At 44.3% G+C, this 18,087-nt stretch overlaps 1 protein-coding gene across 2 annotated transcripts in view; it reads right to left on the bottom strand.

The window, feature by feature from the left end:
- Nucleotides 1-18,087, bottom strand: part of LOC141098565 (cytochrome P450 2C23-like) — a 56,485-nt gene that overhangs the window by 20,738 nt on the left and 17,660 nt on the right. For both annotated transcript variants that reach the window (XM_073586469.1, XM_073586468.1), the window contains one exon: nucleotides 11,267-11,416. In XM_073586469.1, coding sequence (XP_073442570.1) covers nucleotides 11,267-11,416 — 150 coding nt within the window. The remainder of the gene's footprint in view (nucleotides 1-11,266; nucleotides 11,417-18,087) is intronic.

Genomic DNA, 18,087 nt, shown 5'->3' with positions numbered 1-18,087 from the left:
GTGGTCTGTGCTGACTGTCCGGGAGTCTGTGCGGACAGCCGGGGGTCTGTACCGGCCTGCCGGTGGCCTGTGCCGACTGTCCAGGGGTCTGTGCAGGCTGCGGGGGTATGTGCAGGCATCGTCCAATGGGACTACAAGTCCCATCGGGCGATGCCTGCTACCATGACGGTGATTGACACATTAGCCAATGATGGGACAGTAGTAGTCCCATCATCCGGCCTATGTGTTGAATGTAAAAAAAAAATACATACTACATGCTACATACATACTACAAACATGCAACATACATACATACTACATATATACCACATGCATGCAACATGCATACTACATATATACTACATATATACTACATGCATGCAACATACATATATACTACATGCATGCAACATACATACATACATACTACATATATACCACATGCATGCAACATGCATACTACATATATACTACATGCATGCAACATACGTACATACTACATATATACCACATGCATGCAACATGCATACTACATGTATACCACATATATACTACATGCATGCAACATACATATATACTACATAAAATACATTCATACAATACATACATATAGACATACAGTACATATAAGAAAAGAGTACATACTCACCATCACTTGTCACTTTGATCCCCGAAGATATTGTCATCTTTGGAATAAATATTAAAATAACAAACAAACAATATACTCCCTGATCCGCAGAAATCCACGAGTGTCCCACGACGCTCTTGCGTGAAGAACAGCAGCATCAGCTGATGCTACCGTTCTCTACGGGCTCCAGGAAACCAGTGTCGGGAGGTGGGTATCCTTCCACCCTGTATTCCTCCGCCACTGTAAAAAAAAAAAGTCCCTAGTCTCATTTTATGGTATTGCTGTGTGAGAAATTTCCCATGCAGCTTTTGCCATAAAGTGAGACTAGGGACTTTTTTTTTTTTTTACAGTGGCGGAGGAATACAGGGCGGAAGGATACCTACCTCCTGACACTGGTTTCCTGGAGCCCATAGAGAACGGTAGCATCAGCTGATGCTGCTGTTCTCCACGCAAGATCGTCATGGGACACTCGTGGATTTCTGCGGATCAGGGAGTATATTGTTTGTTTGTTATTTTAATATTTATTCCAAAAATGACAATGGCTTCGGGGATCAAAGTGACAAATGATGGTGAGTATGTACTCTATGTTATATGTACTGTATGTCTATATGTATGTATTGTATGAATGTATTGTATGTAGTATATATGTATGTTGCATGCATGTAGTATATATGTAGTATATATGTAGTATGCATGTTGCATGCATGTGGTATATATGTATGTTGCATGCATGTAGTATATATGTAGCATGCATGTGGTATATATGTAGTATGTATGTTGCATGCATGTAGTATATATGCTGTGTATATGTAGTATGCATGTTGCATGCATGTAGTATATATGTAGTATGTATGTTGCATGCATGTAGTATATATGTATGTTGCATGCATGTAGTATATATGTAGCATGCATGTGGTATATATGTAGTATGTATGTTGCATGCATGTAGTATATATGCTGTGTATATGTAGTATGCATGTTGCATGCATGTAGTATATATGTTGTATGTATGTTGCATGCATGTAGTATATATGTGGTATATATGCAGTATGCATGTTGCATGCATGTGGTATATATGTAGTATGTATGTTGCATGCATGTAGTATGCATGTTGCATGTAGTATATATGTATGTTGCATGCATGTAGTATATATGTGGTATGCATGTTGCATGCATGTGGTATATATGTAGTATGTATGTTGCATGCATGTAGTATATATGTAGTATGCATGTTGCATGTAGTATATATGTATGTTGCATGCATGTGGTATATATGTAGTATGCATGTTGCATGCATGTAGTATACATGTTGTATATATGTATGTTGCATGTCTGTGGTATATATGTAGTATGCATGCTGCATGTAGTATATATGTAGTAAATATGTATGTTGCATGCATGTAGTATATATGTAGTATATATGTATGTTGCATGCATGTAGTATATATGTGGTATATATGTAGTATGCATGTTGCATGCATGTGGTATATATGTAGTATGCATGTAGTATATATGTAGTATGTATGTTGCATGCATGTAGTATATAGGTAGTGTGTGTTGCATGCATGTATTATATATGTAGTATGCATGTTGCATGCATGTGATATATATGTAATATGTATGTAGTATGCATGTTGCATGCATGTAGTATATATGTAGTATGCATGTTGCATGCATGTGGTATATATGTAGTATGTATGTTGCATGTAGTATATATGTTGTATATATGCATGTTGCATGCATGTAGTATATATGTTGTATGTATGTTGCATGCATGTAGTATGTATGTATGTTGCATGCATGTAGTATATATAGTAAGTATGTTGCATGTAGTATATATGTATGTTGCATGCATGTAGTATATATGTGGTATATATGTAGTATGCATGTTGCATGCATGTGGTATATATGTAGTATGCATGTTGCATGTAGTATATATGTATGTTGCATGCTTGTACTATATATGTTGTATGCATGTTGTATATATGTAGTATGCATGTTGCATGTAGTATATATGTAGTATGCATGTTGCATGCATGTGGTATATATGTAGTATGCATGTTGCATGCATGTAGTATATATAGTATGTATGTAGCATGTATGTAGTAGAAATGTAGCATGTAGTATGTATGTAGTATGTATGTATGTTGTATGAATGTAGTATGTATGTTGCATGTATGTAGCATGTATGTAGTGTGTATGTAGCATGTAGTATGTAATTTTTTTTTTGTACATTCAACACATAGGCTTGATGATGGGACTACTACTGTCCCATCATTGGCTGATGTGTCAATCACCATCATGGTAGCAGGCATCGCCCGATGGGACTTGTAGTCCCATCGGACGATCCTGCACAGACCCCCGCAGCCTGCACAGACCCCCGGACAGTCGGTACAGACCACCGGCAGGCCGGCACAGCCCCCCGGCAGGCCGGTACAGACCCCCGCAGCCTGCACAGACCCCCAAACAGTCGGTACAGACCACCGGCAGGCCGGCACAGCCCCTCGGCAGGCCGGTACAGACCCCCGCAGTCTGCACAGACCCCCAGACAGTCGGCACAGCCCCCCGGCAGGCCGGCACAGCCCCCCGGCAGGCCAGTACAGACCCCCGCAGCCTGCACAGACCCTCGGACAGTCGGTACAGACCACCGGCAGGCCGGCACAGCCCCTCAGCAGGCCGGTACAGACCCCCGCAGTCTGCACAGACCCCCAGACAGTCGGCACAGCCCCCCGGCAGGCCGGCACAGCCCCCCGGCAGGCCAGTACAGACCCCCGCAGCCTGCACAGACCCCCGGACAGTCGGTACAGACCACCGGCAGGCCGGCACAGCCCTCGGCAGGCTGGTACAGACCCCAGGCAGTCAGCTCAGACCCCCGGACAGTCGGTACAGACCACCAGCAGGCCGGCACAGCCCCTCGGCAGGCCGGTACAGACCCCCGCAGCCTGCACAGACCCCCGGAGAGTCGGCACAGCCCCCCCGGCAGGCTGACACAGACCACCGGCAGGCCGGCACAGCCCCCCGGCAGGCTGGTACAGACCCCCGGCAGTCCGCTCAGACCCCCGGACAGTCGGTACAGACCACTGGCAGGCCGGCACAGCCCCTCGGCAGGCTGGTACAAACCCCCGCAGCCTGCACAGACCCCCGGACAGTCGGCACAGCCCCCCGGCAGGCCGGCACAGACCACCGGCAGGCCAGTACAGACCCCCACAGCCTGCACAGACCACCGGACAGTCGGTACAGACCACCGGCAGGCCGGCACAGCCCACCGCAGCCTGCACAGACGCCCGGACAGCCGGTACAGACCACCGGCGGGTCGGCACAGCCCCCCGGCAGGCCGGTACAGACCCCCGGCAGCCCGCACAGACCCCCGGGCAGTCGGCACAGACCCCCGGGCAGTCGGCACAGACCCCCGGCAGGCCGGTACAGAGCCCCGGGTAGTCGGCACAGACCCCCGGGCAGGCCGGTACAGACCCCTGGGCAGTCGGCATAGACCCCCCGGAAGGCCCGAACTGACGGCGCATCATGCATGTTGCATGCATGTGGTATATATGTAGTATGTATGTTGCATGCATGTAGTATATATGTAGAATGCATGTTGCATGTAGTATATATGTAGTATATATGTATGTTGCATGCATGTAGTATATATGTATGTTGCATGCATGTAGTATATATGTGGTATATATGTAGTATGCATGTTGCATGCATGTGATATATATGTAGTATGCATGTTGCATGCATGTGGTATATAGGTAGTATGCATGTTGCATGTAGTATATATGTATGTTGCATGCATGTAGTATATATGTGGTATGCATGTTGCATGCATGTGGTATATATGTAGTATGCATGTTGCATGTAGTATATATGTAGTATTTATGTGGTATATATGTAGTATGCATGTTTCATGCATGTAGTATATATGTAGTATGTATGTTGCATGCATGTAGTATGTATGTTGCATGTAGTATATATGTAGTATATATGTAGTATGCATGTTGCATGTATGTAGTATGTATACAGTGGGGCAAAAAAGTATTTAGTCAGTCAGCAATAGTGCAAGTTCCACCACTTAAAAAGATGAGAGGCGTCTGTAATTTACATCATAGGTAGACCTCAACTATGGGAGACAAACTGAGAAAAAAAATCCAGAAAATCACATTGTCTGTTTTTTTTTCATTTGATTTGCATATTATGGTGGAAAATAAGTATTTGGTCAGAAACAAAATTTCATCTCAATACTTTGTGATATATCCTTTATTGGCAATGACAGAGGTCAAACGTTTTCTGTAAGTCTTCACAAGGTTGCCACACACTGTTGTTGGTATGTTGGCCCATTCCTCCATGCAGATCTCCTCTAGAGCAGTGATGTTTTTGGCTTTTCGCTTGGCAACACAGACTTTCAACTCCCTCCAAAGGTTTTCTATAGGGTTGACATCTGGAGCCTGGCTAGGCCACTCCAGGACCTTGAAATGCTTCTTACGAAGCCACTCCTTCGTTGCCCTGGCGGTGTGCTTAGGATCATTGTCATGTTGAAAGACCCAGCCACGTTTCATCTGCAATGCCCTTGCTGATGGAAGGAGGTTTGCACTCAAAATCTCACGATACATGGCCCCATTCATTCTTTCATGTACCCGGATCAGTCGTCCTGGCCCCTTTGCAGAGAAACAGCCCCAAAGCATGATGTTTCCACCACCATGCTTTACAGTAGGTATGGTGTTTGATGGATGCAACTCAGTATTCTTTTTCCTCCAAACACGACAAGTTGTGTTTCTACCAAACAGTTCCAGTTTGGTTTCATCAGACCATAGGACATTCTCCCAAAACTCCTCTGGATCATCCAAATGCTCTCTAGCAAACTTCAGACGGGCCTGGACATGTACAGGCTTAAGCAGTGGGACACGTCTGGCACTGCAGGATCTGAGTCCATGGTGGCGTAGTGTGTTACTTATGGTAGGCCTTGTTACATTGGTCCCAGCTCTCTGCAGTTCATTCATTAGGTCCCCCCGAGTGGTTCTGGGATTTTTGCTCACCATTCTTGTGATAATTCTGACCCCACGGGGTGGGATTTTGCGTGGCGCACCAGATCGAGGGAGATTATCAGTGGTCTTGTATGTCTTCCATTTTCTAATTATTGCTCCCACAGTCGATTTCTTCACTCCAAGCTGGTTGGCTATTGCAGATTCAGTCTTCCCAGCCTGGTGCAGGGCTACAATTTTGTTTCTGGTGTCCTTTGACAGCTCTTTGGTCTTCACCATAGTGGAGTTTGGAGTCAGACTGTTTGAGGGTGTGCACAGGTGTCTTTTTATACTGATAACAAGTTTAAACAGGTGCCATTACTACAGGTAATGAGTGGAGGAAAGAGGAGACTCTTAAAGAAGAAGTTACAGGTCTGTGAGAGCCAGAAATCTTGTTTGCTTGTTTCTGACCAAATACTTATTTTCCACCATAATATGCAAATCAAATGAAAAAAAAACAGACAATGTGATTTTCTGGATTTTTTTTTCTCAGTTTGTCTCCCATAGTTGAGGTCTACCTATGATGTAAATTACAGACGCCTCTCATCTTTTTAAGTGGTGGAACTTGCACTATTGCTGACTGACTAAATACTTTTTTGCCCCACTGTATGTAGTATATACAGTATGTTGCATGCATGTAGTATATATGTAGTATGTATGTTGCATGCATGTAGCATATATGTTGCATGTAGTATATATGTAGTATGCATGTTGCATGCATGTGGTATATATGTAGTATGTATGTAGCATGTATGTAGTATGTATGTAGCATGTAGTATGTATGTAGTATGTATTTTTTTTTGTACATTCAACACATTAGCCGGATGATGGGACTACTACTGTCCCATCATTGGCTAATGTGTCAATCACCGTCAAGGTAGCAGGCATCGCCCGATGGGACTTGTAGTCCCATCGGACGATCCTGCACAGACCCCCGCAGCCTGCACAGACCCCCAGACAGTTGGCACAGCCCCCTGGCAAGCCAGTACAGACCCCCGCAGCCTGCACAGACCCCCAGACAGTCGGCACAGACCACCGGCAGGCCGGCACAGCCCCCCGGCAGGCCAGTACAGACCCCCGAAGCCTGCACAAACCCCCGGACAGTCGGTACAGACCACCGGCAGGCCGGCACAGCCCACCGCAGACTGCACAGACCCCGGGCAGTCGGCACAGACCCCCGGAAGGTCAGTACACCCCCCGAGAGGCTGTACAAGGACAGAAAAGGGTTTTCCTTATTCCGATACCGGAAGTCCCATAGACTTGAATGGGACTTCCGGTATCGGAATCGGCGATACCCGATACTTTTTTCGTATCGGGACGATACCATCCGATTCGATATTTTAGGGTATCGGATGGTATCGCTCAACACTAATTAAGATGCATTCCATTGTACAATGATAGACAGTAATAATCACCCTCAAATTTACTGTGGAGAACTTATACACTTCTACAAGACCAAACATGTATACTTTGTTATTGATTAGATGCCTTGACCTTTCTATCACAGGTGTATTGCAGACCTAATTTGTCCTTGATATGATTTCAGGCCACACAAGCATGGCATTGTCAAAAAATGTAATAAACAGGATTACACTTTACTAGGGCAATAAGTTTGGCAAATCATAAATAGGGCAATAATCATTGCCCCACACAAGCAAAACCATAACTCATGGCCTGATAGATTGTCCACTGATATCAGTATATCAACATCAGAAAACCCCAAAGACATCCCAAAAGATCTGATTCTTTCCCTATTATGAGACTATGTCAGTGATCAACCTAAAAACTCTAAAACTGGCTATCATGAACAGGTTTAGCACTAGCCACTTCATTTATCAGATCCCATGGCATTGTCAGGGCCTTCACTCTTTAAAATCTGTACAGGTATCTGTACTTAAACAGGGCTTCAGCCACTGAAAATGCTGCTCGCTGGTGGTGCAGAATAGTAGGAGTGGTAAAGTCACTGGTTTAGAACCAGGAGGGTGGTAAAATCAGAAAACTTAAGAGAAGTCAGGAAACACGCTGAGGTCAGACCAGGAAGCCAATAGACAAAACTGGAGGTGAGAATCAACAGCAAATCAGAGTAAGAGCAGGCTATATCTGGCAGTTAACCACCACACCCTCACACACAATGAAAGGCAAAGGAGTGTATATACAAAGGATTTTTTATATAAAAAATATATTTAAATATATAATTTACATATAGAAATTTACATAACTAAGGCTAGTTTCACACTAGCGTTTATGAGCGCAGCGACGGCCTGCGCACGGCCGCCGCTAAGCCCCGCCCCCTGCCGCGCCCGCCGGTAGCTCCGCCCACCGGCGCATGACGCTGCATGCGCCCTGCGTCCCCTATCTTTATCACAGGGGGCGCAGGCCGTGCGCAGTATGCGTTTGGTGGCGCATGCGCCTTTTTGACGGTGCGCCGACGCAACCAAACTGCAGCAGGTTGCGTTTGGTGCAGGTCGGCGCACCATCAAAAGGACGCATGCGCTGCCAAACGCATACTGCGCACGGCCTGCGCCCCCAGTGATAAAGATAGGGGACGCAGGGCGCATGCAGCGTCATGTGCCGGTGGGCGGAGCTACCGGCGGGGCGCTGCAGGGGGCGGGGCTTAGCAGCGGCCGTGCGCAGGCCGTCGCTGCGCTCATAAATGCTAGTGTGAAACTAGCCTAAAATGATGCCTCAAGTAAAAAACAAAGACTTTTTTGCAAACCACTGCCACAATGGAAATATAAAGACAATCTTTGTATATCAATTGGACTTGCAGCTTCTGGCTTAGGGACACTGGTTGTGAAGGCATCAAGTAAAAGAAGTGAGGCGGCCAGAGGAAAGGCAAACATAAAAGGGAGTCCTGGAAAGGTGTTTCCCAATCTTTCTGGGAGTTGGCTGGACCCCTCACCCGAAGGACATAGCACCAAGCGGGCACCTGTGCGCTCAAGTCAACTGTGAGTAAAACTCTGAAACCTCACCCAGCCGTGTCCCTTGTGTCATTTGCGTCTCGCCTGCCCTACACCGCACACACCATCACAGTCACCGACTCGACCGCTAACATCTTGGCTCCCCCGGGACAAAAGCTCTGCCTGTGGAGAGCTATAAAAACTCAGCTGCATCATCATCAGTCCCGGAGGATCTGCTCTGCATTGCTGGTCACCTCTGAACAGAAACCACAGGTGGCATCAGAATTTCATTTCCCTACCATTTCCCCATCATTTTCCCCATTAGCAATCATGTTCTTCATTTATCATCTTTTACTGGATGCCCAGGGCCACGGACCGGTTCACTGCCAACCTGACATCCCCTTTAAGAACCTGACCGGCCTGGTAGTGAGTAACCCATGGCCCTGCAGGGCGCTCCAATGACACTACAAGTTCTAGCCATCCTAATCTCAGTGGCTGGACACAGCGTGCCCCTACTCAGACCTTCTTGTCCCAACGTCTTCTCCATCACTAGTATCATCCATAGAATGAATATGATAGTGCCAGGTAAAAGAAGCAGATGTCGCTAAAGCAGGTTCTGGAGGAAATCTCACATTCTCATTTTGGCTCCGAGAAAATAAGGATGACTAACAAACCAAATGAATGGACAAAGAACTAACAAAATAAAAAAAAAATTGGTAGGTAGATTAAATTAAATATACTATGCAAAACATGAGATTTGCAAATGACCTAAAAGCTTCAATAAATCGTGGCATCATCTGAAAGACACAAATCACTAGCTATTATTGCCATACCTATACGAAATGAATACAAAACTTGTGGAATCAAAGATCCAAATACTGCAAAACAAGTTTAATGATTGTCACAATTTGACAGTGATTCAATGGAGACCTGTCTGCAGGAAAATACAGGAAGGACTGGACTGCAGCAATTGGCCACAAAGTGGCTACTAACAACCGTAGCCAAAACGTCTTCTGCTTGAACGTTAAACTGGTCCAAAGTCAAGAATGGGATGAAACCACAAGGCTGAGGGACAATTCACCTGTATTAATGAAACTTGGGGGTTGGAGTAGGAATGAGCTCTGAAACGTGAAATGTCCCCAAAAATGCAAACAAGATTGCTGCCTGAAAAATGAATACTTTATAAAACGCAGAACATATTGACTGCAGCACATTGATTAAACAGATGAAAAAGCAAACAAAACTGGGTGGCTTCACGTCTAACCATCTTATTTTCCTAACCGTGTAAAGTGTGCACCACAAAGAAATCCTTTGTTACATCCTGCCAGCCAAAAAGGTTGGATCAGAATGCTTAGATGTCACTGTGCAAGCAAAATTCATGTGATATTAGGTAACAGCAGCTTGCCCACATGATTCCCAAATCAGGTCGAAGGGGGCCAGTGCGGTGAGGCTTGAACTTAAAGATAGAAGTCATAGGTTTGTGTCCATAGTGCACTCGTTGAGTCTACTAGTGGGACCAAAAAAGTGCGTAAGTGACAAGTTAAAAACAAAACAGGTACATGATGCACACAAAGGTCAATATTAAATTGCAGGTAACGCGAGGAAAGTGACAAAACAATGCATCCAGAAGAGAAAGTGCAGCTGTCCGATTGATGGTCTGAACCAAAGCTCATGTGCCAGACCAGAAAATAATGTTCCTGTTAGCTAAGTGTCCTGTCCAAAGGTTTTTTTTCCAGCAATGGCATAATGATGCATTGATTTGACCTAAAAACGGATGAACACATTTGTTGTTCAGGGAGAAAGGGAACCTGTATCATGATTCATGTTGCCCAAACTATAGGCAGCATGCATGAGGGTCCGGCATCCTGATTACAAACATCTATGTCTTAAGGGCCCACTACACTAAGTGATATCGGTAGCAATATCGCTATAACGTCACTAGTTTTGTGATGCTGCAGCGATATTGCTAGCGATATCGCTGTGTCTGATACTTACCTCCGACCGGCTCCCCCGCTGATTATCGCTGATCGCGCGAGAACGTCCTGGGCCGTTTCTCATGGGCACTTCCTGCTGGTCTTCCTGCTGTGGCGATGAGCGACGCGTGGACGTTGGCGGGAGGATGTTAGGATCGCCTTGTTTGACAGGTAAGTAGCGACCCCCGACCACTGCTATGTCGCTGGTGAGATCTGCCTGTTTGGCAGCTCACTAGCGACCACTTAGCGATGCACCAGCGATCCTGACCGGGTCATATCGTGGTCAGGATCACTGGTGCATCGCTAAGCGTAACGGTACCCTTAGGCCTCATTCGGATGTCCGTGATTTTTGTCATACGCGTAAACAATAACTGTTGTTCATCAAGGTATTGAACCCCAGTTTCATCAGTATGTGGTCAGTGTTTCTTCAGTGATTTTCACAGATGAAAAAAGTAAGTAAATGGGTTGCAAATTTTCTCCTATTAATTACAATGTTATGCCTCAAAAACACAGTACCGGAACAAAACCAACCAGTGTCATCGGTGTTTTGGATCAGTGTGCCATCAGTGTTTTTCTGGTTAATTGTATGGATAAAGGTATGGCTAAAGAAAAAGAGATTGCAAAGCTTCCCTTATATTTAGCAATGTTAAACATGTAAAGCTCACGGACGGCACACGGATGCCGCCTATATCTTACACATATTCATTGGAGTTGAGTTTTTACATTACATTTCTTTATGGTTGCAGAACATGGACATACTGTAATTACCTCCATAAGACCTAATTTTTTCCATTAAACATTCACACTCCTCAATAATTTTGTCTTCTATGCCCTTCTTCCCCATTCCATAATCTCGTAATGTGGACAGAGCGAATCTTCTCATCACTTTCCAATTCTCGCCATTTGCAAATATAAGTCCTGTAAAAAAAAAGTAACAGATTACCGCATGAAAGTAATGATTTTATGATGTTCTTTGGGTGAGTAAATTACTGAAAAAGCAGCTTTCATAAAACTATGGCTAGGTTCACATTGCGTTAGGGGCATCCGTATAATGGATCCGTTTAACGGATTCTCTAATGCAGATGTAATTTTTTGCATCATTTTTGCCCATAGTGCTAACGTATGCTCTAACGCATGGTAGCAGTTCGTTACCATGTACTACCGTGCATTAGCCACACAGGTCTATGTACAGTGAACGCATCGTTAGACCCGACACACCCGAAAACACGGTAGACCACGTTCGAGGGTGCGTCATAAAGTAACGCATCATCGCTAACGCATGCCGATTTTGGCATGCGTTAGGATGCGTTACTCTAATTGCGGCCAATGGGTGTGTTAGCGCATCCGTTACATAACGTTAGTGCCGCTATGTAATGGATGCACTCAACGCATGGCCCCTAACGCACTATGAACCACCCTTAACAGAGGACAAGATCTAAACTTTTCAGACATGGTGTTGGATTGGTGGAAAGCAAAATGGCGAGTATATACTGTATTTTATAATTATTTTAGATGTATTAATACAGAAATGAGGAAATTGATCTGGAGGACATAGGCTCGGAGTCAAATTTCCTCAATTTGCAGGTCACTGAGAATTTAAGTACTTTGTGATTCTGTTTGCGAATCGTAAAAAAAAAAAGAGAGAATTCCTGGCATACCTTCACACAATGTTGAAGACTCAAACAATTAGCTGATAATGTTAGCTGCAGCTATATGAGCTTTCAATAATGCCTTGTGGCTTTTACAGTTTAGCCAAGCCAATGGTTGGTTACTATGACAAGCTGTATAACAGATAAGGGCAGGCTAAGCAGACTAATTGGGCTTTTCCAATGTAGATAAGGGAGGACAGAACACAAATCTCCTTCCAAAAAGAGATAGAAAAAGCACAATGTGATTGCAATGTACTACTGCAGTGTTGAAACTCAGGGAACCTGAGCATGTCATTCTCAGTCTTTGAATAATAATCCAAAGATTCAAGCGATAGGGAGGTGCAGAACCTTTATGGCCAGTGTGACTGTGAAGTGATTGACCTATAATATACTGCAGCAACAGCAACTTATATTTTTTTTTCACACACTGCAAAAAAGAAGGGCATTTTAGTATTTTACTACTCCTCTCCAAAATCCGGAAATTAAAGTTAGGGTGTTTAAGAAAGGGTACTTCCTCGATTATTTTTTTCTAAGACAAAACAAAAATCTTCATGGTCTGTACATTTAAATACAACTGTAACTGCAACCTTACTAAATCTGCTTGTCAAGAAAAGGAGAAAATGTAATATACCGTATATACTCGAGTATAAGCCGACCCGAGTATAAGCCGACCCCCCTAATTTTGACACAAAAAACTGGGAAAACTTATTGACTCGAGTATAAGCCTAGGGTGGGAAATGCTCCATAGATTTTTCCCCCATATGGTGTCCCCAGAAGAAGCTCCATAGATTATTCCTCCATATGCTGACCCCATAAGAAGCTCCTTAGATTATTCCCCCATATGCTGACCCCATAAGAAGCTCCTTAGATTATTCCCCCATATGCTGACCCCATAAGAAACTCCTTAGATTATTCCCCCATATGCTGACCCCATAGGAAGCTCCTTAGATTATTCCCCCATATGCTGACCCCATAAGAAGCTCCTTAGATTATTCCCCCATATGCTGACCCCATAAGAAGCTCCTTAGATTATTTCCCCATATGCTGACCCCATAAGAAGCCCCTTAGATTATTCCCCCATGTGCTGCCGCTGCTGCTGCTGCATGTAAAAATAAAAAAAATGACATACTCACCTCTCCGTCGCTGGGTGTCAGATACTCACCTGTCCTGCGTCCATGGCTGCTCACCGCTATCTGCCACGTCATCGGTCAGTGACGTTCAGACTGCAGGGGGGGCGGCAAACAATAATTACATCACTGCACCCTCTGCTGTCTGAAGTCACTGACCGATGACAGACAGCAGCAAGCAGCCATGGACGCAGGACAGGTGAGTATCGCTATACTTACCCGTCCTGACGCTGTCTCTTGAGCCCCCAGCTTCTCCGTGCTCTCTCTTCCTGCGTTCAGCGGTCATGTGAGACCGCTCATTAAAACTCATGAATATGCGCATATTCATAAATTTTAATGAGCGTTTCCACGTGACCGCTGAAGGCAGGAAGAGAGAGCGCGGAGAAGCTGGGGGCTCAAGAGACAGCGTCAGGACGAGTAAGTATGACCTGACACCACTGCCCCCCTCCCCCTCCGAACCCCCGGTGTGAATGACTTGAATATAAGCCGAGAGGGGGACTTTCAGCCCAAAAAAATAGGCTGAAAATCTCGGCTTATATTCGAGTATATACGGTATACTGCTCAAAAAAAATAAAGGGAACACTATACAATACAATGCATTGTTTAGTGTCCCCTTTATTTTTTTGAGCAGTGTATACATATATACAGTATACATATATATATATATATAATTTTTATTACATTTTCTACATAATATTTAATTACATATACAGTAGTTTTTTTTCTCATAATTCATTTTTGCAATAGTGCAATAATAGATCGTACACGTCACTTGAATGTAGTGACCTGTTTCAGGTGCTTACTTTTGGAAAGTCATCCTACTTGTTTTTTTTGTAAAGGCCTTGAGATGTTCATTTTTTTAATTCTTTGATAGAAATGGCACATTTCATTGTTTGAATACATGGTTTAATTGTTCAATTTAGCAAGTTGTATTGTACATCCTCATCCTTTCAGCATGCTTTAGATTCAAGAACTGAAATATCATAACTTTGCAATGTAGCATTTAAGAGATTACTGCATTTTTGCTCAATGAGGTGTAAGGTGGCAGCTGGACAGATTCTGGATGGGAGATATGTGTCACTGAGGTGGGAAGCCTTGGTGATTTGAAGCCCAGAAAAGCAGGCTTCTGCACTGTTCGATCCTGAGAGGGTTTTGTTTTTTATAATTCTTTATTTAAAGACTCACAACGAAATCCAGGTTAACATAATAATTGAAACCAGACAAGTAGACGAATACAAGCAATACAACTTAACTCCCGACCAAGACAATTGTCCACGATTCCTTAACATCCAGGGACCCGGTAGTAGAGATCAATGACCCAATTCGGACGGTCTTTCATTTTTAACATTTAACAAACAGTATAGGAAAGAAAAGACAGAACAGAGGAAGAAGAAGGAGAGCAGTTGAAACGAAATAGAGTGGGGTAAAATAAGTAACGGATCCAAGAGAGGTAAAAAAAGAGGGAGGGAAGGAAAAAACGAGGGGGTAAGGGAAGGAGTACCCACCCGACCAAGTTCACCACTCAGCCAGATGTTTTCAGTTAAGCTCAGGGGGGTTTGCCTCCAGCATTAGATCACAATACTCAGTAAAGCTACGAAAATCCATCCATCCAAGCCAAGTAGCCCAAAACTTTGGGTATGATTCATGCATGGATGAGGTGAGGTCCTCCATATACATAATTTAATTGACTTTTGCGATCCACTGAGTTATGGTTGGTGGAGCGGGACTCCTCCATCTCTCTGGGATGCAAGCCCTCGCAGCCATGATCAAAAATTTCAACAAAGAGGATTTATAGCTCCGGAGAGGGATTTCATTATATTGGAGTAGTATCAGAGCCGGAGTCAACTTTTCGGAACAACCCGTAACCCGACAAATAATTTCCCACACCCCCTTCCAAAATGATTTTAATAAGTCACATTGCCAGAAAATATGAAAAATCGTGCCCTCTGTCCTTCCACACCTCCAGCAGTTGGGGTCAATTTCTGGAAATATGGTGTGCAACCTCGAGGGCACTGTGTACCATCTGGACAAAATCTTATAGCCAGCCTCCTGGAACCTAGAGCTAATTGAGGCACAGTGTACAAGGGTAAAAATTTGAGTTCTCTGATCTTCCGTAAAAGAAATATTTAAATCTCTCTCCCACTGCGCAAGGAAAGAAGGGGGTGAACAGCTCCGGGGGTCCACCAACATATAGTAGATTTTAGCTAAGGTGTGTCTGATTGGGCCCGGGCTATTACATAAAAGTATAAATTGGGTTTTGGGTCGTCTAAATGAACTTTTAGGAGGAAGGCTGCTGAAAAAGTGGGTAAGTTGCAAACACCTCCAACTGCCCAGGGGTATTGGATCTGTTTTGGTGGTAAGGTCACTCAGAGACCTGAGAGGGTTTTTCTAATGCACCCGGAGTTTGGGTCTGGGTTTTAGGAACATCCAGAAGAGCTGTGTGGGACTGGTCTTTCCCATTCTCCACAACCGTTTTATGATGAGTGTTTTGAACCAGATCATCTCTAACCGAAAATCCTCTTGCAAAAACTCTTCTTGTTCATTTCTATGTTAAATTTTTTCCAGGGCCCAGGCACTTGTCCGGGTGTAGCAGGGGATGGTACCAGCCCTGTTTATAGCGATATGAGGAACTGACAATAGTAAATGTAATCTCTTGAGGATAGACAAATATATTTCAGCTCCCAAAACAGAATTATATATATATTGCACTTGTTCACAAGTAATTTCTCCTTTACTTTGGTAACAAATAGCCTGTTTCCTCTCCCTTTAATAAAGGTTAATTTTTTTAAATTATCACCATCTAAGAGTCAATTATTTTACAGTGTGAATTGTTATATATATATATATATATATATATATAGCGATACCAGAGTGTGGTTTTTTTAATAACTTAGTTTTCTTAAACATTTCATGACATGGCAAATAGGCAAATAGGTAATTACTCCTCTTGCTGACTACATTATTTTTTATATGTATAGCGTACACCAGATATTCAATATTCAGCACAGCCCGCACAGTCCCCACACAGCCCAGCACAGTCCCCACACAGCCCAGCACAGTCCCGCACAGTCCGGAACAGTCCCGCACAGCCTGCACAGTCCCGCACAGCCCAGCACAGTCCCGCACAGTCCCGCACAGTCTGCACAGTCCCGCACAGCCAGCACAGTCCCGCACAGTCAAGCATAGTCCCGCACAGACTGCATAGTCCCGCACAGTCCTACACAGTTCGGCACAGTCCCTGCACAGTCCCGCACAGCCAGCACAGTCCCGCACAGTCAGGCACAGTCCCCGCACAGTCCCACACAGCCAGCACAGTCCCGCACAGTCAGGCACAGTCCCACACAGCCCAGCACAGTCCCGCACAGACCGGCAGTCCCCGCACAGTCCCGCACAGCCTGCACAGTCCCGCACAGCCCAGCACAGTTCCGCACAGCCCAGCACAGTCCCACACAGTTTGGCACAGTCCCTGCACAGTCCCGCACAGCCCAGCACAGTCCCACACAGCCCATTATTTGCATTTCCCATAGTCTTACATTGGACTTGCTACTCGTTACGAGTACCCGAGTATTAGGAGCTTCTCGTAATGAGTACAGCGAGTCCGAGTATTTCACTACTCGCTCATCCCTAGTCACAATATCCTGACCAAGTCTCCAGCCTCTATTATTCTTTCACCTATGGATCAAACCCTATTGTACCCATATTAATTTAATATTGTTCATGTGCATTTTTTGTAATCTTTTTTGTAAAAATTAAATCCTTATAATTTTAGTATATTATAACTAAGTTTCTCCTTAATTTGCACATTACAAGAGTCAATAACTAGATGGGAAAGATGTATATCTTTGTACCGTGTTAGCCAGTAGATAGAAAAATATTCAGAATTGAGAGTCCTCAGTGGTTGATACCTTTTAATGGCTAACTGACAAGATGGTAACACATTGCAAACTTTCGAGACTACTCAGGTCTCTTCATCAGGCATAGACTTATAGAAAATCTGAAGAGTCACATATTTATGCACAACACAGCACAGAAAAAATGCAATAGATAAGACAAGTGACGTGAAGCAGAGCTATCATTATGGGGGAGTGAGAGACAGTTATGGCAATAAATATTGGACCAGTTCATAGATAAGAAGTGGAAGTTTTATTGTCCTCTGATTGCGGTCTGGTTCTGTGTTGTGATGCCTCCACAAAGTCTTAGGAGTAAATTCCTTAATTGATGTAAAAGGACATAAATCCATGCCACACATTCATTCCTGCACTGAAAGTATCAAAGGTCGCCATGTACTCCCAAACTTTTCTGTCTCTCTGAGACTTGAAGTTACCTTTTGATACCAGTAATTTAATGTCCATGGTGCTGTGATCAGGCTAAATGTTTTGCCACAGGTAGATCCATTCTTTTTTCTTTTATTGTGTGACGATGAGAATTAATTCCACTCCTTATCTATGAACTGGTCCAATATTTATGGCCATACCTGTCTATCACTCCCTATCTAATGATAGCTCTGCTTCATGTCAATTGTCTCATCTATTGCATTTTTTTCTGTGCTGTGTTGTGCATAAATATGTGATTCTTCAGATGTTGTATTAAGGGCCCGTTACACGTAGCGATATCGCTAGCAATATCGCTGTAACGTCACAGATTTTGTGACGTAGCAGCGATATTGCTAGCGATATCGATACATGTGACACTTACCTCCGACCGACTCCCCCGCGATGAACGCTGATCGCGCGAGAACGGCCTGGGCCATTTCTCGTCGGGCGCTTCCTGCTGGGCTTCCTGTGGCGCCGACGAGCGACGCGTGGACGCGGGC

The sequence above is a fragment of the Dendrobates tinctorius genome, unplaced genomic scaffold (genome assembly GCF_039654945.1).
Source record: "Dendrobates tinctorius isolate UK_male_01 unplaced genomic scaffold, ASM3965494v1 ptg000093l, whole genome shotgun sequence".
Taxonomy (NCBI): Eukaryota; Metazoa; Chordata; class Amphibia; order Anura; family Dendrobatidae; genus Dendrobates; species Dendrobates tinctorius.
This window is presented reverse-complemented; position numbering and strand designations above follow the sequence as displayed.